The sequence below is a fragment of the Gossypium hirsutum genome, chromosome D03 (genome assembly GCF_007990345.1).
Source record: "Gossypium hirsutum isolate 1008001.06 chromosome D03, Gossypium_hirsutum_v2.1, whole genome shotgun sequence".
Lineage (NCBI taxonomy): Eukaryota > Viridiplantae > Streptophyta > Magnoliopsida > Malvales > Malvaceae > Gossypium > Gossypium hirsutum.
The window spans coordinates 30101046-30122902 of NC_053439.1; the positions used below are offsets into that span (position 1 = coordinate 30101046).

The 21857-nt window shown below is 34.8% G+C and overlaps 1 protein-coding gene across 2 annotated transcripts; it reads right to left on the minus strand.

The window, feature by feature from the left end:
* Positions 1–1203: 1203 nt before the first annotated feature.
* Positions 1204–21366, minus strand: LOC107949496 (probable protein S-acyltransferase 4). Of its 2 annotated transcripts, none has more exons than XM_016884155.2 (5): positions 20745–21366; positions 19888–20073; positions 9279–9587; positions 7506–7739; positions 1204–2290 (listed from the first exon to the last, which is right to left on the minus strand). In XM_016884155.2, the coding sequence occupies exons 1-5, from the start codon at positions 20805–20807 to the stop codon at positions 1781–1783; spliced, it is 1302 nt and encodes a 433-aa protein (XP_016739644.2). In that variant the 5' UTR covers positions 20808–21366; the 3' UTR covers positions 1204–1780. The 2 variants fall into 2 exon arrangements, with proteins under 2 accessions (XP_016739644.2, XP_016739645.2); XM_016884156.2 differs by having other exon boundaries at positions 7506–7646; positions 20745–21324.
* Between the last annotated feature and the right edge of the window lie 491 nt (positions 21367–21857).

The window sequence follows — 21857 nt, forward strand, 5'->3', positions numbered from 1 at the left end:
TCTAAGTATGATGAGACTCTAATTCATTTGAAGTAGTTCTAGTCGAACTAAAAATACTTATAAACATGAAACTTTTAAATAATTCAAAATGCTTTAAAATATCATAAATTTAGGAAGAAATAAATACCAAAAATATAAAACTTAATAAATACAATATTGGGAGCCTTAAAATTGAATCAGATATGATTCAAATACAAGTTAAAGCTCAAAACTTGTAATTTCTTGTAATAATTCCGTTCAAAAATTCTGCTCGCCCAGTCTTCATTAAAACAATTATAACTTGAGCTATTAAACTTGAAATTAGATAATTCAAAGTGTGTTTCTAAACTAAAAGATAACTCTTTCATAAATCAAAAGACATCTTGACCCAGAAATGCTTAGATTCCTTCCAAAAGTGCGTCGTAAGCCAATTGATTTTCTAGACTTTAAAATTGGCAACTTCAGTGAACAATAATTTTACTTCATTTGTGCATATACCAAACCCTCAACTCTTTCAATTTAAAAATTAAAGTTCAATTAACACTACTTAAAAGGCTTCTGTTAAATTGAATTACGTGCAATATTTAAATTAAAATTTTACGACTAAATAAAATCTGAAAAACCAAATAAACAAATAAAAATATTAAATTTGGAGTTGTAAGTATTTTGTTTTTGATTCCGCATTATAAGGTTTTCAGCACTACTCAAAGAAATAAAGTGTCTTTGTTTTCTTACATGTCTTATACACGACTTTAAATTGATCTTGTGAGGAATTTTTTTTTGGATGTCACATAATTCAATCTAATAATTTTTCTTTTACGTAACTATCAATTAAACTTCAATTATTAAATTAAAAAAAATAAAGAGACAAAAATTCTAAAATTAAAATTAAAAAGATTAAATTTTAAATCTGAGAAGAATATAGAATCTAAAAACAGAATTAAACCCTTTTCTCTCATTCCTTTTTCTTTCTTTTCTTCTTTCTCTCTCCTTTTTCTTCAGTCATCTCACATCCTTGAAAAAAACAGCAAGGTATCATGATTTTAAGATTAAACATGTACAGTCAGCCATGTATCTTAAAATTATACATAGTTATAGATAGATATTAATTTATTGGTACATAAAAGTCACTCTAGATTATAGATATTATACTCGATTATAAAGCATGCATTTTAGGGGAAAAAACATAATCACTTTGTTAAATTTGAAAACTTCATCAAGGTGTAAGAAATAGTTCATAAAATAAATACATACCACACAATCTATTTAGTTTTAAACATGCTACAGTTCTAACTGCTGAAGAGAAATATCTATTCTCTCAATCATACTTTAGAAACAGTAAGAAATGATAAAACCTACAACACAGACTATAGACCTTTCTCTTTTTCACCCTCACACTCACAATCACACCATTTGTTTTTGAGTTTCTACATTATTTCGAGCAAAATACGACATTTACAGCTTACAACAATCAATAAGAGTTTTGGACCTCCAAATAAACTGATAGATATATATATTTACTTTTTTTGAGCTTGTATCTCTATTTTCAACAACTTGCACTCCTCCAAAGCTGCACTCCACTGCGATTTCACAAGACAAGGAGATCCTTCACATCAATTTCAAAATAACCCAACCCAAGCAAAGCTGTTATTAACAAAAACTTGTTTAATTATCACTTACGCCAGTGTTTGCCTCCAAAGTTTTAAATAAAAAAAGCACTAGAATTTTAACTTAAAAGGAGAGAGAACACGAAGATCACAGTTCTACATGAAGTGGCGACAATTTTGTTGGATGAGAATTGCTACATTATTGGTTTCCCTGACGTATCTGTTTCATTTCTTGCACTGTAGCTTTCCATAAATTCTCCATCTCCATTTTTAGAAGCTGAACTTTGCTCAGTTCTAACTGTTTCACCCCCCGGAATGGAGACTTCATCTGATGGTTTCATATCTTGCCCTCCAAGAAACAATGAATCCATATCTCTTTCCCCTTCCTGCTTTATCATCAATTCGTCCTCAAAATCATCAAATTCCAAATTTCTCAAAATTTCAGGAAGTGAATAACCAGTATCTTCAGCAAGCCTATTTCCCATCTCAATGTCAATTTTCTCTTTTGAGCTAATATGACCTTCCATAAAGTTTGGCATCATTGATCCCATAACCATATGCTCACTTTCCTCCACAAATGAACGAAAATCATTTAATGAAGGTGGAATCTTGGACAAAAACATTTCACCAAGATTTCCTGCTGTTCCCTTGTTATATGGGTTTTCTTTTTTATCATATCGATAACGGAAGTTCTCGTACGTAGTCTGTAAAAAAAATTGGACAAGACTGCAATCAAATATTATTCAGAAACAAAACACACTGGGGTTGATATCTAAAGCGGGGAATATTTCCTAATTCACAAAACAAAAAAGGAAACATATGGTAGAAATACAAGCATATACAAGCTCTAGCATGGTAATTTACACAACTTGTTAAGGTCAAACACAAAGCAAATCGAAAAATATTAGCATACAACAATATTGACTTTATGGTAGAGTTTGGGAACTTAAAGCCGTACTTGTATTCAGATTTCAATATTTCAGAGTGAAAATCATTTGAATTAAAATTCATAAATTTGAAATCCTTTGTCTAGATTAGTTTACAATTTGCTATTCGAGATTGAAGGGAGAGAATTGAAATGTGTTGAATTTGCAAATTCCTTAGAAATTTGGATTCTTTTAAAAAGTTTTCCAATAGGATGAATTTGGATTATAGAATACAAATAGAAATTCCAGTCCTCAAATAAGTATCTCCTAAACATAGCGAATGAGAGTTTATTATAGTTGCAAAAGCCAAAAGAGTAGTAAGCTTAAACAATACAGTGACAATCATCAAATATAAACAGTTCTAAACCCCCCTAAACAATCTTGAACTAGAAAAACATCATACCAATCTAGGGGGCCAACAGAGAGAAATCTTAAGGGATTTTTTTTTAACACTTCTTAAGGTTCCTAGCAATTTCCAAATCATAACACTAAACAAAAGATAAAACTTCTATAGTATCCTCAAGTTTCAATTATACTAGAATGATTCTAAGACCCATCCGAAACATGCTTCATTATATTTTGTTAAGAGACATTGTGCACTCTTTCATACCATCTTAACTCTTAATGTAAAGAAAACAAATACGGTCTCTCCCTCCCTCTCCCCTTTTTCTTTTAGCTAAATATAGGTTTAGTAGTGGAAGAATTTAGCAATAGTAAAAATGTGCTAAAGAAGGGAACTGCCTTGGTATGCTAATAGAAAGAAACTAATTTACAATCATGTCTTTCATTCCTCAAGTTGTACCCGCAAACTGTTAGAATTGAGTGACCCGGATCCTTATTTTAATAAAATACAATAGTAACCTTATTAAACTCCATCTATTTGATATTAATTAGAATAAGGTGGAAAATCTGTCTGTTCTTTATTTTATCTTTCTCTTTTCTTTGCGATATATTGTTATTACCGACATTCTATTCTTTTACACAAACACAGGAGGAAGAAATAGTAGAAGAATATCTATCTTTGGATAAGTGTCTGAAGGCTGCAGTTAAGTTACAGTTGGAATTGGCAATTATCATATTAAACAAAAATCTGCCTTTTGGAAGTTAATAAAATATAAAGAAGAAACTTCCTTTGAAATCATCAGCCATGGTTCCTTACTTGGAGACCAAGAAAAAGAAAGCAGAGGAAAATGGCTTTTTTCCATAATCAACGGCCTTTGACCATTTCAAAAGGAAAAAGGATATTCTGCCATGAATGGCATTTCAGCCATTAAAGAGAAGGGTAATTCAGCAATTGCGGAGATCAAGGTCGTATTTGAGAGGAAATAAGTGTCTATTAAACTAATACTTGAAACTCTCTACATTTAAAAGAACTTAGCCAGTGAAAATTAGACAATTTTAGTCAGGTGATATTGTCTCTAACCAATGAATCATGACCAGTTTAGTAACCAATGATCCCACAAGTTCGTTATTTAATTTTGCATCAGTCTCTGGATAATTTATGTAATAATCATCAGTACTTTTCGGATCATCCTAATGCAGTTTAAAACTCAATAACTTCAGCAAACCATAAAGCAGCTAGTTTTCGTTTTGGCCAAACAAAAAGCAGCTAGTTTAAGAATATTATATGCGATACTTGTTCCTGACACTATTTCGCACTGTTACTGTTCAAGTAAATCAGTTTTTTAATACAGATTTAAAAAGCAGTATGGACTAATGAGATTTTTCCCATTAAATTTTTTTTATGAATATTTCCTTTGTTTCTTTTTTGGTGATAAAAATATTTCCTATTAATTAGCTCAACTGGAAGGATTGAGAAATTAAAATTAGCTGTCATGGAATGGCATTAAACTAACGTATGCTTAGTAAGATACATCATAAAATTAATTCCTAATTTCCACGGCTTACCCTTTGATTTGGTTACTATTTTTAAATATGGAGATATCCAGAATCTCCATTATTATTATTATTATTATTATTATTATTATTATTATTATTATTTTGTTCCATATTTCCATTATTATTTAGCGTATATTTGTTGCCTAAATTAAGGGATTATTCTTATTCCTTAGAAATCTATTAAGATTTTATTTTCTTTTTTCTATTTTTAAGGGATTCATTGACATATTTGTTATCATGCTCCCCTATAAATTATAGTGTTTTTTCATCAATCTGATAATAAGAACAAGAGTTCCTTTCATTTTTTTTGTAGCGAGTGATAATATCTCCATTATTATTTAGTGTATGTTTGTTCGTCAACGTATTTCTTTTCCTACAAAAACCAAAAACAACACATTGACTTCTAATGGATCCAATTTCAGCATAAATGAGGAACTTAGGGTCTGTTTGATTGAAGGAATTGATTTTTCAGAAAATCATTTCCAACTTTTCCAGCGTTTGATTGGCGGAAAACATTTTTCATTTGGAAAATGAACTCCAAAACAAGGGAAAATTGGTTAAATTTTAGGGAAAATGTCTTACCCTTTCAATTTCCGTAAGACATTTTCCGTGCTCTCCTCTCTATCGCCTCCTTCATTCCTTCCTTCATTTCCGGTAGAAAATTACTTCTGTTTATCGATTTTCCAGTAACTTGTTTTTTTAATTATTCAATACTTTTTTTTAACACAATTACAAATAATTTATTTGATATTAATTTTTTTCAATTTATAACGATTAATATTGTAGCTTAATAATTGAGTATTATTATAAATAAATCATTGCAATATATGTAAAAATAATTTAAAATATAAAAATTTATTAATACATATTAATATATGTAAAAACAATTTTTTCGAAAAATATTTCCAAGAAATCTGCTAAACAGCCGAAAATATTTTACACAGATTCAATCAAACACCAGAAAATATTTTCTAGTAAATCATTTTACAGAAAAGTAAAACATTTTCCCGAAATCATTTTACGGAAAATATTTTACTGGCAATCAAACAGACCCTTAGTGTCTTAGCCTACTAAAACCAAGGTCTAGATTTTGTAAAGTCATCTCATAATTTAGATAAAAATGGCACTGGAGAGACAACATTTACCAATGAACTTGTTTACTCGCAGAAGAATAGAGGCAGATCAAAACTCCCCTAATTTTCCTTATCCTGACTCTAGTTTTATTGAACTTAGTGTTCAAATTGCTAAATGAAAGGGTGTTAGAACTTGTACCAAACACTCTATGTCAAAATTTGTTTCTTACAAAACTCTATCACCTACCTTCTATGCCTTTACAATTTGTCTTGCGTGAAAATTCAAAAGGTTGTACAGAATGCTCTACAGGTTCCTAACTGGAAAGAGGATATTCTCTCAGAGATGAAGGCTCTTGAAAAAAAAAAAACCATGGGAGGTAATTGATTTGCCAAAATAGAAGAAAACAGTTGGATGCAAATGCATATTTACAACCAAATACAAGTCAGATGGATTGAGGGACACAAGGCACAGTTGGTGGCTAAAGGTTTTACACATGGATTACCTAAAAACCTTTGCAACAGTGGCAAAATTAAGCACAATGACAGTGATTTTGTGTCAATTACAGCCAATTTTGATTGGCCTCTACAACAGCTTGATGTGAAGAATGTGTTTCCTAACAAGACTTAAACAAAGAACTCAGCATGGATCCATCACCAGGTTTTGAGAAAAAGTTTGGATAAAAATTCTCCAAGCTAAAAAATGTTTATATGAACCAAACAGTTGTCAAAAGCTTGGTTCAAAATGTTCAGTCAATTCATAAAAAAAACAAGGATGCATTCAAGGACAAACTGATCACACTACATTCACAAAGTATTCAGCTAATGAGAAGATAGTTATTCTCATAGTTTGTGACTGTGTGGATGTCAAGTTTAACCTCGACCTTTTCATTCAACCCATTGTTGTATTATCTGGATTTGTAAGGCAGTTGAGAATTTAAAGACCATGTTAAAAATTCAAGTGTGTATTTGCCAGCTTATGGACCAGCTTCTTTGTTCTAAGAAGGTAGCAGGACCGAACAAGGTTTTGTGAAAAAATAACTTTAGTTTCTATATAAACCAACAAAAGTCTCTAAAGGTTAAAGGCAGAAACTTAAAGTATTGACAAAGAGTTGCATTGACAACTGAATGTCTTCATAAAATACTTGAGAAGACAACAAGTATTCTTAGTTATTTAAGATATTTTCAATCTAACATCTCTTTTCCAACAGCTCTACCTCAACAACATTTTTTACAACTGTTCTAGGGTCAAATTGGCTCAAGGCACCAATAAGAAAGTGGAGTCTAAGAAGGTAGCAGGGCCGAACAAGGTCTTTGAAAAAATAACTGCAGTTTCTATATAAACCAAAAAAAGTCTCTAAAGGTTAAAGGCAGAAACTTAAAGTATTGACAAAGAGTTGCATTGACAACTGAATGTCTTCATAAAATACTTGAGAAGACAACAAGTATTCTTCGTTATTTAAGATATTTTCAATCTAACAGCTCTTTTCCAATAGCTCTACCTCAACAACATTTTTTACAACTGTTCTAGGGTCAAATTGGCTCAAGGCACCAATAAGAAAGTGGTGTCTAAGAAGGTAGCAGGAAAGTCTCTAAAGGTTAAAGGCAGAAACTTAAAGTATTGACAAAGAGTTGCATTGACAACTGAATGTCTTCATAAAATACTTGAGAAGACAACAAGTATTCTTAGTTATTTAAGATATTTTCAAGCTAACATCTCTTTTCCAACAACTCTACCTCAACAATATTTTTCACAACTGTTCTAGGGTCAAATTGGCTCAAGGCACCAATAAGAAAGTGGTGAAACTAACAAAGGACACAATGGCAAAAAATATAAGTTAGAAAGATTTAAGAATGCATTGATCGACAATAGCCCAAAATGTTGTGCAAACTGTTATACGGCCAGCCAAATTAAGATGCCCTACCAGTCAGAGTATTCTTAGGCATGACAAATATATAATATGATAAGGAACGGACAGAACTTAGTTCTTCAGAAAAACATGGAGCTTTGACAAGAAACTTACTTGATTAGTGCAAATCAGATAGAAATGGAAAACTGTAAGACCACCAACAAACCATACAGCTATGAAGCAGTAGACTATGAGAATTATGGATAGGATATCATGCGACATGGCCTTCCAAATATTGCTATCATTGCCAGCTTCCTTTTCGAGCACATTGATCCAAGAACAAACAAAAACATATAAGCACAAGATGGTTGAGGTTGATATAAACATAAAGAAGAACCGATAGTTACGCTGCAACCAACACACAAGTAAAAAGCACCATTAGTTGCAACCACAAATAAATAAATAACAACATTTCAAAAATACTTAATACTTAGAAGTCATCTATTTAGAGATTATAGACAATATCATGCAACAACTAAGATTTGGGGTAACCTTATTGCTACCATATTTTTACAACTTTTGCCATTTGGCAGAGTTACATCCCTAAAAATAATAATCCTGAAGCCAATAAGAAAAGATATGGTACATCCTAAAGATCAAAATTTCCAACTAGAAGCAACCAGTGGCCTATTAGAAAAATATTATCAACAAGACGAATGGAAATCCCATGTGCACTTTCCGGATTTAATGAGAAGCGCCATTTAGAGAATATATGCATGATTGTGCAACAACTGTAATTTGGGGCAACCTTAGTGGTACCATAATTTTACTACTTCTGCCATTTAGCACAGTTATATCCCACGTGCACTTTTTGGGTTTAATGAGAAGCACCATATAAGTTGTTCATATTTGCAATACGAAACTACAAAATGGTGATATTAAAAGACATAGATGTTCAAGCACCATTCAATGGTGAACTGATTTAAGACTAGAATTAGCTAGAATATTTTATATAGAGTTGTAAAATGTGTTCCTTTTGGCTAGGCTGCAAATTTTATTTAATTTTCTCTTTCCTTGAGTTTCAAGTGTTAGGAAAACTTGGTAATCGTGATCTACCAAAAATTGCAAATTTGGAGTATAGAAGTTCTGTTTTATACTTTCTATACTTCCAGATTTTAATCATATTGATACATTTTTAGGTAAACTAATAATAAGGTTAGAGTTCTAGAATTATTTTTACAGAATTTCCCAAGCATGTTTGCTCCTCCTGTGCTGGTATAGTGAAATCAAAGTCAGACTCTTAAGGTATGCTAAATTTGAAGCTTATCGATCTCTTTATTCAGATTTTAAATCATCATCAATCAACTTGAACCAAACATCGAAATTCAATCTTAAACACTAAATTACCTTCCAGCCTCCACCATGCAAAACAGCTTCCAAACAGCTTTTTGACTACCTTGTTTTTTCATCATATCATTAATGCGCTACCAAATTTCATAGAACATAAATTACTCTTAATGTCCCACCTTTTCACCCCCAATGCAACCTAAAATTAAACATCCAAACCTGATTTTACTCCAACCTCCATAATGGAAGCCATTTCACGCATATAGAGATGTGAACTTACCTCAAGTGCATAAAGTATGACTTATTTTGAAGATGTGGAGGATAAGCAGCAAATTTGAGAGAGGGTAGCCAGCACGTACAATCAAGTTTAAAAAGACAATAATTAAGGCCCCGTATAATATTTACTTCAATTTTAATGCTATAGAAAATATTTATCAAAGCCCAATTGATTTCTAATGTCATAAAATACCATGTTTATGCCAACCTAATTCAAATCATGTCAAGAAAAATATCCCAAGCTCAATTTGCTCAATATTTAAGTACATGCTACCAGTAAGTACATTTAGTCGATAAAAAAGTTCAGAGGAAATTTAAACTTACTATTCCAATGCATTGACCAACCCACGGGCAGTGATGATCAAACCTTTGAACACAGTTGTTGCATATGGAACAATGAGATGCTCGGGGAGGACGATAAAGCAAACAGGTGTCACAGTACTTTACTTTCACAGTGTGGCCATTAACTTTTACATCTTTAGCACGAGGAAGTTTTAAATGAGGAGTTCTACCATTGACCCACTCCATAGATGGGGTAGTTACATCCAAAGCTTCATCTGATTCAGGAGGTTTTGAATTTCTGGGTAGAATTCCAGGATCTCTACCAGAGGTAAAGAATAGAAACAGCAGATCCTGCAAAGTTGACTTTATTATCAATTTTATATCTTGTAACCGGAAGCGCGAGTTTTACACAAAAAGTATAATTGTGGTGTAAACTAGTTTAAATTCAAATAAAGAGATGAAAATAGTCAAACATACCATTCACCAAAGCGAGTGATAAAAACCAAATACAGTATGTAAATGAAAAATATTCATGAGGGCCACGGAAAACAAAAGAAAGTTAACCCATAGCCAATTGCATGAAAGAGTGACATGAGAGCTTTATTTATTTTATAATATTTTATTATTCTAGTTCTATTTATAATATTTATTTTAAGTATCAGATATATTTTGGACCGGTTTAAATCTAAGGTTAGGAATAAAACTTTATGTGCAAGAAAGCTAGTAACTTGCTAGCAAGTCTATTATAAATATGTTGTAACATCTTTATGTCACAAGCTGAAATATGACCGTTGGATGTGTTTTGGGAGCTGATTAATGAAAAGATGCGCAGAAGGATTTATTTAAATGGGGCTTTTTGTTTAATTAATGTTGTTTAATTTACCATTTATTTTAACCAACTTTTAAAGTGTTATTTCCCTTTCCATTTCTTTGTTTTATATGCGGTGACAAGGACCAAACACGGTTATGAAAAAATTGAATGTTATTGAGCCAGAATTCTCTCTCTGATTTTCTTCCAAATCTCTCTGTTTATTCTATCTGTCTTTTTCTCTCTTCTGTTAACAATTGTCGTACCAAAGGTATTAGAGCTCAGCGATGGCCGGTGACGGAGTAACCATGAGGCTGCAGAAGGACATCGACGTGCTCCAACAGGAAATGGTGAAGGTCCAAAACAAACTTGCTCAATTGGATTCTAAGTGGGACACCAAAATTGAGGCTCGATTTCAAGGGTTTAAGGAGTTTCAGATGGAGATGCATGCTATGTTTGAAGAGTACTTGGGCAATGCAACTGTTTCAAACACAACAGCAAGTGCTTAAGCCAAGGGAAAGGGGGTCCTGGGAGGACCACCACCTGGATTCCCAGCCAAGGACAACTTGGAAGCCCCTCCACAAACTACGGGGCAGTCAAACCCCAACCCACCAAGAATCGGGTTCCTTCAAGAGCATACCTATAGGTTGGAGTGCCCTCGTTTCGATGGCATTGATTTTTGAGGTTAGTGGTTGAATTTGGAGTAGTATTTTGCTATAGAGGGAGTACCTGAAACTGACAAGGTACGAACAGTGATGCTCCACCTTCAAAGCCGTGCCTTGGACAGGCACCACTTCTATGCCCAAAGGCACGGTGGTCTTCCTTTGTTGGGCTGGGTCTACCATGCTCACAGCTTGAAAGAACGATCTGGGGCCAGTATCTTCAAGGACTTGATGGCCGAGTTAGTGACCCTGAAATAGCAGGGCTTAGTGGAGCACTATCATGACCAGTTTGTAAGCCTTTTAAACCAACTGCAATTGCCAAATCTTATGCCCTCAGCATATACATTAGTAATTTGAAGATAGACATAAGTCAGTACTTACAACTATTTAGGCCCCAATCTTTGGTAGAAGGTTTTCACATTGCTCAATAGGTGGAAAGTATCTTAGGAACCTCCCCTAGGAAGGGATTTCTAGCTGGAACTCACTCAGTCACCAAGTTTAGCCCCAATCAAACCACTACTATCTCCAATCAAACACCTATTTCTAACTAGTCGAGCCTTCTGTACACCCACCTCCAGGGGGATCTATAGCCTCTAAGGCACCTTCCAAGGGAGTCAATTCTGCACTTATGGCAGAGAGGAAACAAAAAGGCCTTTGTTTTTGGTGTGGAGCCAAATATGACATTGGCCATAAATGTGTTAAAAGTCATCTCTATCAAATGTTATTGGATTGACCTGGTGAATAGGATACTGAGGAGTTTCAAGAATGTTCAGATAAGCTGGAGGATCTTCCTGTTGAAGAGGTACAAGCACAAGGCCCTGTGTTGTCCTTGCATGCAATAAAAAGGTCTCAAGGTCCCCATACCATGAGGTTTGAGGCAAAAATTAAGGTAGCTAATGTCATATTCTTAGTAGATTCGGGGAGTACACACAATTTTCTAGACTCTAGGTTGGTGTTTAGGTTGTCTTTACCCGTGGGGCAACAACAAATGAGGGTCACTGTAGCTGATGGGAGGCATCTATTTACTACTGGTGTTTGTAAAGAGATCGAATGGGAGGTTCAAGGGTTCAGTTTTATTGCTGACTTTATAGTTTTACCTCTTAAAGGATGTGATGTGGTCCCTGGGATACAATGGTTACTCTCCTTAGGGTCCATAAATTGGAATTTTGGCTCCATGACCATGCAATTCACTTCCAAAGTAACCCTTTTTATTATCAGGGGTATCTCACTAGGCAACATTGAAATGCTAAGTCAGGGACAATCAGCTAAGTGTTTTTCCTAAGTGGTAGGTGAGTTGGACCCATGTGCATTAGTTTTGACCAGTGTTGAACAAGTGGCTCTCTCAACAGCTTCAAATTAGTCAGTGCCAGAAGAACTGCAACTGCCCCTTAATTTGTTCCAAGACATTTTTCAAGCTATCTCAAGCTTACCCCCTGTACGACTTTAAGATCATAGGATAGCCCTCAAAGATGAAGGGGCAGTGGTCAAAGTAAAGCCATATATGTACCTTATGATTCAGAAATCAGAACTGGAAAAGCTGGTAGGGGAAATGCTCAAAGCTGGGATAATAAGAGATAGTTCAAACCCTTTTGCCTCTCCTATGGTCATAATGAAGAAAAAAGATGAAACATGGAGGCTTTGTGTCGATTACAGGCACCTTAACCAACTGGCAATCAAAGTTAGATTCTCTATCCCTATCATCGTGGAGTTGTTGGATGAGCTCGGAGAAGCTAGAATCTTTCTCAAGCTGGATTTGAAATCAGGTTATCATCATATTAGGATGCATGAAGCTGACATCCCCAAGACAGCTTTCAAAACGCATGAGGGCAACTTTGAGTTCTTGGTGATGCCTTTCGGGCTCACCAATGTCCCTTCTACCTTCCAAGGGCTAATGAACACCATCTTTAGGCCACTGTTAAGGAGAACAGTATCGGTTTTCTTCAATGATATTCTTGTTTACTCCCCCACTTGGTTAGAGCATTAGGCCATCTAAGGGAGGTTTTTGAGTTGTTGAGACAATTCTTTGTCAAAAAGAGCAAATGCTCATTTGGAACTGATCAAGTGGAGTATTTGGGGCATATAATTTCCAAAGGGACTGTCTCTATGGACAAGACCAAGGTGGATAGTGTGGCAACGTGGCCTATTCCTGCTTCCATCAAAGAGTTAAGGGGCTTATTGAGGCTTTTGGGTTATCATATGAGGTTCATTAAAAACTATGGTGTCATTGCGAGGCCACTCACCAACTTGCTGAAGAAAGTTGCTTTGGGGTGGTGGGATCAGGCCACTGTTGCCTTTGAGTAATTGAAACAAGCTTTATGCTCAGCACCTGTCTTTACTCTACTTGATTTCAGCTTAGAGTTTTATGTGGGCACGAATGCATCAAGTTATGGGGTGGGGGCAATCCTTCAGCAACAAGGTAAGCTCGTGGCCTACTTCAACAAGGGATTGGGAATAAGGCATCAAGCCCTTTCCATATATGAGAAGGAAATGCTTGTTGTACTTTTAGCTGTGAAGAAATGACATTCATATCTAGTGGGAAGCCACTTTAAAGTCAAAACTGACCATTAAAGTTTAAGACTATTAGCTGACCAAATGACAATCACTCCCTTCCAGCAAAAGTGGGTAGCAAAGATGGTCAGGTATGACTATGAGATGGTTTACAAAAAAGGGTCCGGAAATTTGGCTACAAATGCTTTGTCTAGGAAGCAAGCACTAAAAGAGGGGCAATATCTACAGCTCATTGAAAGCTCTATCAGTTCTGATCTCTTGATCGAGTGCAGACATCATATTTGGTGGATCCTAAGTTTCAAAGGCAATGTTCAGAAGTTCAGAAGCGAAGTGCCAAACATTCAAAGCATTTCTGGGATGGTAGATTCCTTAGAAGAAAAGAGAAGATTGTAGTGGGAAATGTTGCTGGTTTCAAGTAGGAACTATTCCAACTCTTTCATGCAAGCACCATAGGAGGACATCCAGGGGTACATGCAACCAAAAGAAGGATGACAAGCCTTTTATACTAGAAGGGCCTTACCACTGATGTCAAAAGGTGGGTGAGAGAGTGCCTGATATGACAAAAATGCAAGTAAAAAATAGTAGCACCACCAGGTCTTTTACAACCACTCCCAATCCCAGAAAGAGCTTGGTCCTCCATCTCTATGAACTTATTGAAGGGCTTGCAAACTCCGAAGGTAAGAATGTCATTTTTGTGGTGGTTGACCGCCTCACTAAGTATGCTCATTTTGTAGCCATGGCACATCCCTTTACTGATGCGGGTGTGACTCGAGAGTTCATGGATAATGTGTATAAGCTACATGGAATGCTAGATTAAATAATTTCTGACAGGGATAAGGTATTTGTTAATAACTTTTGGCAAGATCTCTTTAAGAGGATGGGCACCAAGGTGCATTTGTCCACTACCTATCACCCAGAGATAGACGCAAACTGAAATAGTGAACAAATGCCTTGAAGGGTACTTGAGGTGCAAGATAGGAGAAATGCCACAAGACTGGCAGAAGTGGCTTCCCTTAGCCTAGTGGTTGTGTACAACACCACCTTCCACTCAGCTGTCCAAGTCACCCCATATGAGGCTTTGTATGGGAAAAACCCCTCCTCTCTATATGCCCTACCTAGCTGGAGCATCCCTAGTAGCTACTATGGATAAAAAGTTGCAACAACGAAAGGCTATGAGGAAGTTGCCATAATTTCATCTAAAGAGAGCCCAAGATCGGATGAAACCGCAAGCAAACAAACATAGAAGCTACCACCTAAATCAGAAGCTCCAAGCCTATAAGCCTATAAGCTCCAAGCCTAAATCAAAAGCTGGCACCTAAGTTTTTTTGGGCCTTTTCGAGTAGAAGACAGGGTTGGAAAAGTGACTTACAAGCTCCAACTTCCCCAAGGGTCTCGTGTGCATCCCACCTTCCATGTATCACAGTTGAAAAGGCATGTTGGTGCAGCTCTTGTTCAAGCACACTTACCAGTGATCAATGAGCAAGGAACTTGGGCAAAGGAACCTGCCAAGATCTTAGAGAGGAGAATGGTGAAAGGAGCAACGCTGCTATCACCGAGGTTTTGGTGGAATGGGCACACTCATTTCCGGAAGATGCCACATGGGAACCCCTTCAACAGCTCAAGGAGAACTTTCCACACATTGATCATTTAGGACAAGGGTCACTTCGAACAAGGGGTATTTGTCACGAGCTAATTAATGAAACGACGCGCATAAAGATTTATTTAAACGGGACGTTTTGTTTAATAATGCTGTTTAGTTTACCGTTTATTTTAACTAACTTTTAAGGTGCTATTTCCCTTTACATTTCTTTGCTTTATATGCGGTGACAAGGACCAAAAACGGTTATGAAAAGATTGAATGTTATTGAGCCAAAATTCTCTCTTTGATTTTCTTCCAATTCTTTGCCTTTTCTATCGCTTTTTTTTCTTTTGTTAACAATCATACCAATTTACAACAACATTCTTATTATTTACTTTGAATTAATAGAGAGAAACTAGAGGTTTTCTATAAACTTACCTTTCCCGAATTTCAACTTCTTTTCACTTGTTTTTTAGTCCTAATTTTGCTAATTTACTTGTGTTGTTCCCTTAAAACACATTAATTTATGGTTAGATCATAGGGTTTATATTAGGATTTGCTATTAAGCCATGGTTGATGGCACTAAATGCCAAGGAAAAGGAAATCAATATCAATAGGCAAAATTGGCTGCAATGCAACATGCAATTGAAGAATTGCCGAGTGAAATTTATGCTAAGCCACAACAAGAACCAATGGGAGCCCAAATGAAGCTTCCATAAGGTGCCCACAACCAGCTTGACATAACAAAAAGTAGTCTTGTTAATGAATCTGATCTTGGTTGCAATGAGACAGACACAAGTGGCCAAAAATGTAAACACCTATTTTGGTTGGAAATGGCAAATGCGAGGCAGAATGAGGATGTAAATAGTGTTGTCACTGCCCTGGAGCCTTAAATCTCTCTACATGCAATTCGAGCTTGAGGACAAGCTCATGCTTGAGGAGGAGAGTAATGTAACAGATGGAAAAAATTAATAGAATCAAGAATGAAATCAAGATCTTACAAATTAAGGCAATAATATAAAATAATATCAGTTGATTATTCTATAGATTATTCTAGTCTTATATATTTTAGGTAGTGAGAATTGAAAGAACTACCCAGGTAATTATACCCAAATCCAACTTTAAAAGATTTATTTTTATATAAGTTATAAAAATTATATTATATGCATTAGAATAATTTAATCGTACAATTTAGAAGTTTGATTAAAATGGTAAGATCTGACAATGCAAGAGACTATCTTAATCAAGTTCTCTCATCTTTCTTCCAAAAGGAGGGTATAATACATGAGCCATCTTGTGTAGACACACCCCAAAAAAATAGGATTGTTGAACGAAAAAATAGACATTTGCTAAGTGTAACACGAGCAATTTTGTTTCACCATAAAGTTCCAAACACCTTTTGGAGGGAGGCTGTTTTAACTGCTACACATTTGATAAATAGAGTAACTTCCAAAGTGCTAAATAATCAGAGTCCCATTGCTGCTTATTTTGTTTTTTAGCCCAATTTTAATGTCTCTTACTAATTGTCACCAAAAGTGTTAGGCTGTGCTGCTTTTGTACAAGTTCATGCACACCAAAGAGGGAAACTTGATCCAAGAACTTTAAAATGTATTTTTGTGGGATACAAGTGTTATCATCCACCTTCAGAAAAAAAATTTACCTCCATGAATGTCACATTTGCTGAAAATGAGCCTTACTCTCAAAGTAACAATCCTCACCTCCAAGGGGAGAGTTCTTGGGAAGATAAGGAATTTCTTTTTTATTTTCAAAGTCCTACACCCAATTTAAAGTCTTTCAAACCTAACCATACACCTAACTCCAAAGGAGAACATGCCAGCAGTGAACTTGAACCTGAACTTGAAATTGAAGGTGAACATACTAGTAAAGAAATTGAACCTGATCTTAGAGCTAAGAGAAAAACTGGTTTAAATCCTACTATACCATTCAAGGAAGAAAGTTCATATTTCTGAACCTGTGCAAGTCCAAGAATCTGAACCACAATTAGGTATTGAAAATTTTGCACCTTTGTCTTTTCAATTTGATTTTGTTCCTTGTGAATTTAATGATTTAGACTCATCTATTGTTGTTCGAAAAGGAATACGAGAATGCGCTAAGCATCCAATCTCAAATTTTGTGTCTTTCCATAAACTCTCCCCACAACATAGAACTTTTCTTACCACCATCAACTCCACTTCAATCCCACAAACTACAAGAGGCACTTAGAAATAAGAACTGGTTACAAGATATTAAAGAGGAGATAAATGCTCTAGAAAGAAATAAGACTTGGGAAATTTTAAATCTGCCCAAAGGAAAGAAAATCGTGGGGTGTACGTGGGTGTTTACTTTGAAATATAGGATGATAGCACCATAGATAAGGGAAGATATCAACGGTTGACTGGAAAACTGATATACTTGTCCCATACAAGGCCAGACATAAGTCGTAAGTGTAAGAAGTCAATTCATGCATGATCCAAGAGAGAAACACTTGCAGGCTGTAAACAAAATTCTATCTTATCTCAAAGGAACATCGGGTAGAGGAATTTTGTTTAAGAAATATGAAAGGTTGCTCATTTAGGCATATACCAATGTTGATTATGTAGGTTCTGTTGTAGATCGTAGATCAACTTCAAGATATTGTACATTTCTTGGTAGGAACCTAGTAACATGAAAGGGTAAGAAGCAATCGGTTGTTGCAAGATCAAGTGCTGAAGTAGAGTTCAGAGCTATGGCTCATGGAGTTTGTGAATTTCTTATGGCTCAAAATAATACTTGATGACCTTAAAATCAAGTGGGAAGGACCTATGAAACTCTATTGTAACAACAAGTTTGCCATCAACATTGCACACAATCCAATGCAACATGATTGCTCAAAGGACATTGAAGTAGATAGACACTTTATTAAAGAAAAGCTGGACAGCAGCATGATAAGCACTCCATGTATAGCATCAAGTAATCATTGGCAGATGTCTTAACAAAGGGAATGCGTACTTCCAACTTTGAAGACATTACATGCAAGATGGGAATGGAAAATATCTATTCACCATCTTGAGGGAGAGTGTTGAAAAATCTAAAATATCATTTCTGTACAGCTATAATTTTTATGTATATTCCATGATTTCTACTATTTTTTTAAGGTTAGAATAGTTTACTCCTAATGTATTTTAGGATAGAATAAATTAGCTCCTAATTCTCATGGAATTGACAAAAGTTCACTTCCATTTGTATAAATATTGTACAGCTTAGCCTAGAAAAAATACAACAGGTTGAGTTCTTTTTTTGAATATTCATATTATCAACTACTTTTTTTAAACTAACATGATACATATGATGATGTGATTTTAATTTTTATTACATGGCTAGAAATTATGTTTTTATCATACTAATAATCTTTTATAATAATTAATATTTTTAAAAATATATAAATTATGTAACTGTATAATTACAATTTATACTACCAAACATGATATAGAGAATTTCAATGTAATTACACTTGTTAGCCAAACATGTCTAGGGAATTGCAATTCTTTGTAATTATAAGAGAGTGTAATTAATACACTAATAATTACAATTTCATTCAATTACTCTGTGTTGTCCAAACAAACCCTTGGTCAAGTCATATAATAGAGGGATTAAAATTCCTATTATCATGTTCGTAATTTACTCAGCCTAGCATTGTTATTTAAATGGTACGACGTGATGAATGAAAAGAGCTTCAAGTTTGAAATGGGTAGCTCTCTCTCTTTCTTTTTGAGCTTCAAGGTTGGTAGTCCCCTTTGAAGAGCTCCACTCTTTCTTTTACAATTCTCTCACCATATGTTCTCATAAAAAAACCAAGGTCAAATCGTCCTGTGACTAGATCTCTATCTTAGGCATCCAGCAATGTGCTTGACTTAGTTCCTTTGCCACTTGGAACTAGGGTGAGTGATGATGGTGAAACCTTTTCTGATCATGTACGATAAGTTCATCAAGAGGTGATGACTGTCTCGAAAACAAGCAATGAGAACAATGCTACAGCAGTTAATCACATTGGATGAAAGAATCTGAAGAGGGAGATTTAGTTCTCATACATTTGAGATGAGAGAAGTTTCCAAAGGGAACTTTTCACAAGTTTTAGTTAATGAAGTTTGGGCCTTCTAAGGTGCTGAAGAAAATAAGCTCTAATGTTTATGTGGTTGAGTTGCCTTCAGATTATCAGTCCAGTTTTTAATGTTTATGGCTTATATCCCTTTGAGGGTTTTGATGGGAATGTTGCTGAAATTTCAGGCCAGGTGCAGCAACTTCCCAAGGCTAAGTCTGAGGTTATCAAAGATGTGTTGATTTTAAAGAAGCGAGGTCCAAAGGAGATAATCGATATAGGAGATTTTTGGTGAAAGGTTAGGCAAACTAGTGAAAGCTCTTGGATTGTGGAAAAAGAGTTGCAACGTGTTGACCCGAAAATCTATGCTGAAGTTGTTAGTGTTTTCTTGTTGGAGTCGAGTTTTCCAAGCCAAGGAGAATGATGCAAGAGCTTTATTTATTTTCTTATTTCAGTTTTATTTTATAATATTTATTCTAGGTATTAGATATATTTTCGACAGCTTGGATTATTAGGGCTAGGAATAAAACTTTATTTGCAAGAAATCCTAGCAACTTTACTTGCAAGGGAACCTATTATAAATAATCTGTAACCTATTTAAAGCCACAACATTCTTATTATTTCCTTTGAACTAATAGAGAGAAACTAGAGGTTTTCTATAACCCTACATTTTCTAGAGGTCAAACTTCTTTCTACTTGTTTTTCAGTCCTGATTATGCTAATTTACTGCTGTTTTTCCCCTAAACCCCATCAATAAGGATACACCTTGGATCAAAATTGTCCCCATACAAGAAGCTTTTCTTTTTCACGCAAACACAGTACCCAATTGAATATCAGCCAAATAGAATTGTTCATAAAATGAAGATTACTTAAGTGCTTAATCACATTTAAAGAGCTTAAATTGTTGCTTAGGAACAGTGGAATAACGAAAATTACTGGTTTGAAAACTATTTGGCACACGTATTTGTTTAGCAGTGACCATTGACACAACTAGAAGTTCAACCAAAAAGAAGACTTACCAGTGCAGAGAGTAAGGCACCCAGAATTAATATGGAATAACAGCGGCCAGCATTGGTATTTTCATGTTTGATCTTAATATACATCCTTATGCAGAAAGCAATGGCGGGGCCAGCAATAAGAAATGTGGATAGAAACAATGATGCAACGTCAGGACCAAAGATCAATCTCCCACCACAAAAGAATCTCTGTTAGTAACAAAACAAAACCACCCTCAATAATAAAACTTTGTCACAATAACAACAACAATAATAACAGTAAGTATGTAGTAGCTACACTAATGTTTGTCAAACACGACTGTGATCATGGTTTTACACAGAAAGATTTGGAAGACGTTTGGATTTTATTTTTCCTTTCCTGGAGAGCTTAAGCAGGGAAGAAGAGAAGAACAGTAGATCAAGAATATTCAAATGGATAAATGAAGTAAATAGGAGGTGAGAGAATTCAACAACTCAGCTATAAAAGATCATATGCCCTTGTTTTTGGGTAGCAAATGTTACAAACTCTCATTCAACTCAAGAAAGCTTCATCCATCCATCATCAATACTGGGTTAGGAAATTGATTTAATTTAATTTAATTGGAATTAATGAAAATCAACATAATTGCAAAATCTCCCAATCGACCCAGGCAGGCTCAGAATTAGAGCTAACAGGAATGTTTGTAAATTATGACCTTCGTCCATCCATTTGTTTGGTAGAAAGAAAAAGAAAAAAAAAGAGTAACAGTGTCCCGTAGAGTAAACTAAGACAGTGATTACTAAATCATAATTTCCACAACCGAAAACCAAAATATAAAAAAAAATAAAAATAATCCTAATCGCAATTCAAAGAGAGAAAACAACAAGAAGAAGAAACTCACATTGCTCCCCTTCCAAACTTGATAAAGCCTCTTGGATTTAGTAGGATCGCTATTCGGGGCCATAGCTGATTGACTCGACGATCGATGATTGTTGATAACGAACAAGAAAAAGAAAACAGAACAAAAAACCCAGAATAACTAATAACTAATTCCTAACATAATATCCCAAACCAAAAGAAACCAAAGCTCATTGCTCGTCTTCCAATAGAGACTTAGGAGGAGAATCGAATAATTAAGAGTGATAATTGATGCGAATGTGGCTCAATTCGGCTGCCAATCTATGAGCAGTGAGGAGAGACAGAGAGAGCATTTTTGGATTAAACCAACTGCTGCCCTCTCTCGTCTCTCTGCCAACATTACAACAGCAAAGACGGATACTACCAAGCTGTAATTTTCTCTCCGCTCCTCTTTTTTTCAACCAAGAAAAAAATGAAAAGAAAGAAGAAAAAAGAGACAAACTTTGCTGCCCCTTGTTCCCTAATTTCTATGTAGACTTTGAAAGATTTTGTTAGTTTTTTGTTCTTTCTTTTTCTATCCAAAATATATGTACATATTTGGAAGAAATGAATAACGCTGGCCATCTCCAATCCAAGCACGTTGAGCTGGGCGGATGTTTCAATTCCTCGCGGCTTTTACGCGCCTACTCTTCTCTTGCTTATGCTTAATTTTTTATTGGGTTAAGGCCTGAAATTAACATTTTTTTTTCATATTAGGATTTAATTTTTTTTATCTAAATTAAGTCCCAAATTTGCCAATTGTTCCCATATTAGGAATTAGAATTGACAACTTTTCCCATATTGAGGCTTAAATATTTTTTGGTCTAAGTTAAGTCTTGAACTTAATAAATTGTTTTCGTATTGAGGTTTAAAATTGACAATTATTTTCACATTAAAACTTAAAATTTAGGATTTTTAAGAACTAATTTAGATAAAAAAAGTTGAAGTCTCAATATGAAAGCATTTACCAAGTTCAAAACCCAATTTGGATAAAAAAATTCAAACCCTAATGTAAGAATGATTGTCAAATTCGGGTTCTAACTTAAATAAAAAATATTCAGAACCTAATATGAAAAAACTGTCAAATTTAAGTCCCAAAAATGTGATTCAACACTTT